Source organism: Leopardus geoffroyi, chromosome C2 (assembly GCF_018350155.1).
Source record: "Leopardus geoffroyi isolate Oge1 chromosome C2, O.geoffroyi_Oge1_pat1.0, whole genome shotgun sequence".
Lineage (NCBI taxonomy): Eukaryota > Metazoa > Chordata > Mammalia > Carnivora > Felidae > Leopardus > Leopardus geoffroyi.
Genome location: NC_059333.1, coordinates 139,139,492 through 139,147,931, shown reverse-complemented (window position 1 = coordinate 139,147,931; position 8,440 = coordinate 139,139,492). Strand labels below are relative to the sequence as shown.

The window sequence follows — 8,440 nt, the reverse complement described above, 5'->3', positions numbered from 1 at the left end:
GTGGAATTTCCCCTCATACTTACAGTAGCTTCACCCTATCACTTTGCATCTGCAATCTGAGATTGGAGGTTCACCGTTAAAAAAAAAGAAAAAAGAAAAAAAAAAGAGGGGTGTGGAGGTGGGGGTGGGGCTGTTTTCAGGTAGACCTGTATGCAACCCGGGAAGATAAAGGACCTAAGCACAAAAGGAAAGCCCCTTTCCCGAGCCTCCTGAAGCAGCTCACTTGAGCTCATTTCTAATACCCCTAGTTTCTGGATGCATTTCTGCCGCTCGCATTTCCCCTTAACACCCAGGATCCACTCACTCCATGAAAGCTAGTTCCTCTCCCCTCGGTTTCTTTCTCTCCGCTCAGCCTTCTCTCCCTTCCGTGGCACCCCCGGGCCGGCCCCTCCCTCCGCTCCAGCTCGCACCTCTCCCCAGCTGGGTGCACCTGAGGCTGGCGCGGGCTCGGGACGCGTGCAGAGCACGGCGGGCGCGGCGGAGGCAGAGGCGCGCCGACAGCCACCTCCAGCCAGCGCCCGAGGGACCACACGAGCGGCGCTCCGGGGACTATTCTCCGCGGCAGCCGCTCACGCCTCGTGGTGACTCTCACCACCGAAGCTGCAGACCGGCCCTTGTGCGCCCCCGGGGCCAGCCAGCCCGGGCGGCCGCTGCTCCTGATGCCGGGGCCGGGGCGCAGGGCGGCCGCCGGCAGGAGGATGAAGGGCTCGGCGGGAGGAAGGAGAGAAAAACTGCTGGGGGCGCCGAAAGCTCAGTCCAGCCGCGGTAAGTTGAGCGCAAAAGAGGTGTCTCCGTGCGGGTGGCGGAGTTGGCTGCGGTGCCGGGCGCGGGGCTGGGGTTGCGCCCCCGGGCGCGGTGAGGCGTACCGAATGGGCATTCGCATAGTCCGCACCCGGGACGTCCCCCTGTCCCCTCGAACCCCACACCATCGGTCTGCTCCCTTGTCTCTTCCGCTCGGCGCCCAGCAGAGATGTGAGGCAGTGGGGGGCCCGGAGTGTAGAGCGCAGAGCTTGAGGGTCTCTAGGCACCACGCGCTGACGGGGACCAAGGGGCAGAGGAAGCAGCGGCAGGGGGCGACAGGGTCAGCCAGGCTCCGGCTGGAGTCGAGGGCTGGGCCACCGAGGACGGACTCCCTGCCGCCTGTCTCCTATTGGGTGTGTGTGGGGCGCGCTCCCTCCTCGGGAAACCAGGCGAAGTTGTTGGGATAAGAAAGCACAGCGGGCTAGCTTCGTGATTGTCTTTTCTTTTCATTTTCTTCCTTCTAATTCGACCTTTTTTCTTTCTTCCTTTCCTGCCTTTTTTGTTTCTTTTCAAGATCTCCCCTGCGGATGTACAAGATTTGAGGGCAGTGGGGATGCCACCCAGTTACAGGAAGCCTTCCTCCAGGGGAATAATTTTAACATTTCGGGTGGGGTTGGGAGGTTAAGGGTAAATCAGTGCCCCTGGATCTGATTGCCTTCCTGGTCCAGGGGATTGAGTTGGAGGAGAGAGTACAGGGTCTGCGTGCCTTGTGACTTCTTGCGTTTAGGGAGAAGTTTTATTGTGCGTGCAAATTGGGGTCAGAGGAAACCTGCGGGGCCCAACACACTGTCGCCCCTTGTGAAATGTCCAATGTCCTGTCTGCCCCCCTTACAGTTGAGACTTGTCTGCATCACGTATTTCTGGGGACGATGTGTGTGTCTGCTTCAGCCTGAGCTGCAGCTAAAGTAGCAAGGAATGCGATGTTCCTGGGTGTTATGAGCATCTCCAAATTCTGGAAGCTTGAACTGACTTGCAAGACTACTTTCTGTTCTGTAGGTGTAACTAGGGACCCTCGAGCTGGTGCTTTTTGCGGACATTCCTGTGGCGCTTTCTGGGGATGTCCTAGGGAAATGTCTTTCTCTTCTCTTGAGGCTGTTTGCTACTTGTCTGTTAAAAGCGATTTTCATGTCCACTCAGTTCTGGTTCACCACGTTCCCTGAAACCACTGGGAAAGGTTTATCTCCTTCTGGGTTTTCCTGTCACCCTTGCTCCGTACTGGGTAATTTAGTCACTATCCTCTGGTCCGGAAACACGAAAGGCAAATATGGGTCATTTCAAATTATGTTGATGGATGCAGCACAGTGTGTCTGGGGGTTGCTGCAATGTCTTCGCATTTCCTTCCAGATGTTCCTCAGAAATTAACTGGAGTGCTCTATCCATGGAGCTCAACCATAGACTAGGGGAATGGGTAAGCATCTTGAGTTAATGTATTATCTTAGATTTCAATAAGTGAGGTGCTAGAAGTTATGTGTGTTAGGAGAAAGAAACCTGAGCCAAAATATAGGACGTCTGGACTGCTTTTCTTTGTTACAGAGTGGCTGAAGGAGCTTGGGGTCATTTGACAAGAACAAGAACAACTGTAATAATGACGCCTAACATTTTTTTCCCCATTCACAGCACACTAAGCACTGTATGAAGGCCCTTACAGCTCCTTTAAATATATAACAGCCCCAGGAAGGCAACATCCTTACTTCTCCATTTTGTGGATAAGGAAAAAGGAGCCTTAGAGATGTAAAATTTGGAAAAGTTCCAGAGTTAGTGTTTTAGAACCCAAGATTGCTGGACTTCAAAGTTGATTCCTCCAATCATTACTCAACCTTGTCGAACCTCATTTGAAAAGTGGGAGGACTATCTGAGTTCTAAACCCCATGAAAAATTAGTACCACATCATAGATTGATTTACGTACAACTATTTCAAATGTTTGACAGAAACGTCCAACTTAGACTTCAAATCAAATGAAAAATGTGTCACATTTATGTCATTTGGCTTGCCATCTGTAGAGAGGGCTAAATGCTGAGGTCTTGGTGTTCCCCTTGACAGTGTTTCTTCTTTGAGCCCCTTTATTGTAAATCAGTAGTAGTATTGTATAGCCTTTCTCTTAACAATCTGTGATTTATAACATTAAATATACCTGATGCTAACATCACATTTGTATGACTCTCTAGAGTTATCCTGAGGTCTACCTGGACACTCTCATAGTTTAGCCAGCTTATAATTAATGCTCAGATCCTAACAGGATGTTGAATTTCTATTAAGAGATACATACAGCTTGTTTGAAAATTTCCTTTTTATTTTCAGCAGTATTTTCAAAACAATTACACCCCCTGCTGTGATTTGCTATTTACTAGGTGCATCAAAAGTTCAGTAATGAAAAATGTTTGTAATTCAACAAAACATAGTGTCTCATCTACAACAACAACTTTGGCTAAAAGATTCACATCCAATTTAGGGCTTATTTTATCTGAAATTTAATTAAGATGTTGCATTTGTTACTGCAAAATGTATGCAGGTAGTTGAGGACACATCTTCCATTATTTTCTTGTAATCTCCAACTATAAATTCATTACTGATGAGTTCTTCAGATAATTTGTTGTGTGCTGTCTAAAGATTTTGAGGTTTTAAAACAAAGAACGAAAGCAGCAAATAGATCGTATTTGTTGTATTTTTTTCATAAGCTACAATTATGCATATCTGGGGAATAGTGATGTATTTTAAGTCATAGTTCTGATTTGCCTGCACATGAATGGAATGATCAGATAAAAGTATATAAGTCCATTGGGATACTAATGATATTCATATCCCAGATGGGGGAACAACTTTGGAAATAGAGAATCTTTGACAAGTTATCTTACTAGGTTTCATCACACTTGCATAGTACCTTATTGTTTGTTGTCCAATAAAAGGACATTTCTCTGTTACAGTAAACTAAGTTATTCCTTTGATTTCTTTTGTTTTAGGGTTAAATTGTGTTTTCTAGTAGTAACGTAGTGTTGCATAAAATTAACGTTTGTGTCCTTTCAAATATTTGAAGTCTTAAAAAATCATACTTTGTGTACTGTAAGTAATCCATTTCTGAATACATTCACAGGAATATAAAAACAGTACAGTAGTAACTTGCCTTGAGGTTTTGTTTGTTTTTTTAGAAGTAGATAATGAGGTTGTTACAGTGGTTAACATATTTAACCTTGGTAACGAAGTATTGAAATTAATTGTAAATATGAATTTTTGAACTGCAAAATACTTTATGATGAGTCTTATAAGTGGGTTAACCTTATAATCACATGAACATCTGTTAGGTGTTTGAAAATTTTTTTTGTTTCATATTTGCACAATAGGACTATTAGTTTATGTGCTATTATTTGGTGATTTGAACAACCAGATTTCTGGAAAATGATTTAAGCTCTGTAAGCATCTGAGTCATACTGGTGTCACAGACTGAAGAAACTGATATTGGGGAAGGAGTTTTAATTTTGAATGTTGCAAGGGCTTAGAGCTCAAGGTAGATGACACTCCTTGGTGTTTTGACAAGCCTCTACAGAGAGACTTTGAATAAAATAAAGCCTGTGGGTTGAACATTAAGCAAGCACTTGAGTAGGCTCTTTGGAAACCTAGATCAGCTCAAATGGAATTATGTGCCTCAAATTTGGTGTAATTAATTTGAACAAGTAATTAACAAACACATTTGGGATCATTAAAAAAAACTCCAGTATGTTAAAAATGCATTAATTTACATAATCTAGGGCTTGCTAAGATTGGCAATAACTCCTGTTTGTGGATTGACCCATCCTTAACTTTAAAAATAAAGTTCAATAAGAAAGAACTTTAAGGATACTGAGAAGCAAAGATGAATCAGATTTCTTCACACAGTCTTTATCACATTTGAAATGTGATTGTAATCAAATCCAGGTAATTCTGTACCACTTTTAGTATTTTGCAGAGATTGAGAATGGGATTCAAAGAGTATCTTTTTCCTAACCTACTGATGTACTGGTAGAGAATACTAGAACACAGTTTTAGAGTGACGATAGAGTGCTCTAGGCCATTTAATGATTTCATTACTTTGTAGTGTCATCCAACCATGTGTTTCATTTTTTGCCTTATTTGAAACACAAAGTGGCAGTCCACTCTGATCTCAAATTATATGTACCAAAGCTGGCAAACATACAGCATTTCTAAACTGGTCTCTTAAGTCAGAGATTTGCAGTAAAGGAGAGTTCTTAACTTTGCCTCTATGTAATTATGTAGCCCGTCTTCTGGCACACAGTACTAATCTTGGCATATCTTGATTACCCATTAGACCTATCTGTCTCCATGAGAACAATAAATACTATTACAGTGCAGCGTTAAGGAGGTCCATTTGCGGATTTAACTAAGGTTTCTTATAACACGGGGTCAGGCATCCTCTGTTTAGTTTTATTCTGGTCTTGTGATGTGTCCTTGTTTATATATCTAAAGAGTTCATCGCTGCTATTTTTATAATTTATTATTAGACAATTATTAGAGATTTCTTTCTTCTTTAACAATCTCTCATCTACCCTCAATTGAAATGAAAAACATAATAATGAAATATGTCTATAGTATCTTTATTTGACTTTTACTTAAACAAAGAAATGCACTTGAAACTCCAGAAGGCGTCCTGAAAACTCTAGATTTTAAAACTATTTTGTTGAGAAGAACTTCCAGTAGTTAGTCTCAGTGTACCAAATCTATCCAGATCACCTAGAATTTGAAGAATATAGGCACTGGATTGAGCTCTCAAGTGGATGCAAGTGTTTCATTCATAGTAAAATTTGGCATTAAAGTTACAGAGACAAAATAGTCTTTTAACATGATGTAGCCTTTAAGAAAGTGCACTCAAGAACTGGAACACCTTAGTTTGAATCCTTGCTCTGTTCCTTACAAGCTGTGAGAATTTAGAGGCTCCTGGGTGTCTCAGTTGGTGAATTGTCCAACCTAAGCTCAGGTCATGATCTTCACGTTTCCTGAGTTTGAGCCCCACATTGGGCTCTGTGTTACCAGCTTGGAGCCTGGAGCCTGTTTGAGACTCTGTGTCTCCCTCTCTCTCTCTCTCTGCCCCTCCACCTCTCTCTCTCTCTCTCTCTCTCTCTCTCTCCCCCCCTCCCTCCCCCCATCTCTCCTTCAAAAATAAACATTAAAAAATTTAAAAATGTGAGAATTTAGTCAACTTATTGTACATTTCTTTGCTTTAGCTGTAACATGGTGATACTAAGTGATTGATTGAATTTCATGGGTTGATTGATCACCATCAAGTATTAGTTTTCTATAGTTACTCAGCCAGATTGCCACAAATGTGGTGGCTTCAAACAACAGAAATGAATTCTCTCACAATTCTGAAGGTCATAAATCTGGAATCAGTATCACTGGACTGAAATCGAGGTCTCAGCAAGGCTGTGTACTCTCTGGAGGCTCTAGGGGGGAATCTGTACCTTGCCTCTTGCAACTTCTGGTGGCCATTGGCATTCCTTGGTTTGTGGTCACATCACTTCTGTCTCTGCCTTTGTCTTCCCATTGCCTTCTCCTCTGTGAGTCTAATTTCCATCTACTTTTCTCTTCTAAGGACATTTGTGTTTGCATTTAGGGCCTATCCTGATAATCCAGAATAATTTCTTATTTTAAGATCCTTAACTTAATCCTACCTGCAATGAACTCTTTTCCCAAAGAAGGTGACATTTACAGGTTCCAGGGATTGGGGTCTTGAGACCTGGAGTGGGAATGTTGGAGGGTTGTATGTACATTACTTGGCCTGTTATAATCATCATCCTCATATTTTTGTACTGTGCTAGATGTATGAAAAGATAGCAGAACCAATATAACTAAATTATGGAAAATGTAGAAAGTATCAGAAAATTCATATATTTTTAAAGCACATTTTCCTAACGTATGTTCAAATTTTGACCAGATTTTTTGATCAGAGACTTCAGGGCAATTAATTATTTTCTGTTCATTTTAACATAATGCAGTCAGCAAATATCTGATGAGTAGTTACTATGTGCTTACAGAATATTGGTCCTGGGGATATCAAAGTTGACAGGAAAAGAAAGACCCTGGGCTCATGGAGCGTTTAGTGTATGAAAAATAGCTAGACAACTACTACAGTTTATTTTATTTATTTATGTTTTAATTTTTTTTAACGTTTATTTATTTTTAAGACAGAGACAGAGCATGAATGGGGGAGGGTCAGAGAGAGGGAGACACAAAATCTGAAACAGGCTCCAGGCTCTGAGCTGTCAGCACAGAGCCTGACATGGGGCTAGAACTCACGGACCACGAGATCATGACCTGAGCCAAAGTCGAACGCCTAACCGACTGAGCCACCCAGGTGCCCCAACAGCTACTACATTTTAACTAGTACTTTGATAGGATACAATTAGCTCTTTATGTTTAATTCACAATTTTAGGAGCAAAGAAATACCATTAAACACAGTTTAGAGATAAGGAACTAAGCTAGGAAATATACATATACATAGCTAAGATGGGACAATTTTTGAACTGTCTTCCTTCTGCTTACACTATATGTGCCATAAAATAAAATGAAAAATCAGGAACAAATTTAACAAAATAAATAAAAATAAAATTTTTGAAATACAAACAGAATTTGTCAACCACATAATTTAATTAACTAGAAATATCAACTCATAAGATATTATGGTTAATTGGACTTGGGTTTAACTGAAAAGTTAAGAGCTTCTCTTTCAGAATTGTTATATTTTACTTTTTTTTTTTCTAGAGGGTATTAGTTGATTTTCCAACTTTGGTGAATAGACACTATTTACTTACTTAGTCTTTACCTTTTTAAAGAAAATGATCCGAATAAAATACATAAAACATGAAAGTTATCATCTTAACCATTTGTGAGGGTACAGTTCAGTGGCATTAAATACATTCATATAGTTTTGCAACCTTCATCACCGCACAAATCCAGAACTCTTCTTGCAAAACTAAAACTCCATCCCCTTTAAACAATAACTCCACATTTCCCTCTCTCTATTACCTAGCAACCATCTTTCTACTTACTGTCTGTATGATTTTGACTACTGTAAGTACCTCCTGTAAGTGGAATCAGAGAATAATTGTCTTTTTGTAACTGGCTTATTTTACTCAGCATAATGTCGTCAAGGTTCATCCATGTAGAGTAGCACATATTAGAGTATTTCCTTCCTGTTATATGTATAAATGACATTTTGTTTATCCATGCTTCTATCAATGGGCACTTGGGGTTGCTTCTGCATTTCGTCTTTTGGGCATAATGCTGCTGTGAACATGGCTGTACAAACATCTCTTCCAGGCTGCTTTCAATCCTTTAGGAACATACCCAGAAGCAGAATTGCTGGATCATATAGCGATTCTGTTTGTAATTTTTTGAGGAGTTGCCGTAGTGTTTTTTTTTTTTTTTTTTTTTTTTTTTTCTCGTGGCTGTACCATTTTACATTCCCAGTGCACAAGAGTTCCAATTTCTCTGATCCTTGCCAAAACTCATTTTCTGGTTCATTCGTTCACCTCCCTCCCTCCCTCCCTTCATTCCTTTCATTGTTGTTGTTTTAATGGTAGCCAATTTAGTAGATATGAGATGGTATCTCACTGTAGTTTTTTTTTAATTGTTTTTAATGTTTATTTTTG

The 8,440-nt window shown here is 41.0% G+C and overlaps 1 protein-coding gene across 1 annotated transcript in view; it reads left to right on the top strand.

Moving 5' to 3' along the window:
• The first annotated feature begins 448 nt into the window (after positions 1-448).
• ZNF385D (zinc finger protein 385D) overlaps positions 449-8,440 on the top strand; it is an 896,556-nt gene continuing 888,564 nt past the window's right edge. Inside the window, exon 1 of the mRNA XM_045503772.1 lies at positions 449-765. Within this exon, the coding sequence (XP_045359728.1) occupies positions 660-765 (106 nt within the window). The 5' untranslated portion in view covers positions 449-659. The remainder of the gene's footprint in view (positions 766-8,440) is intronic.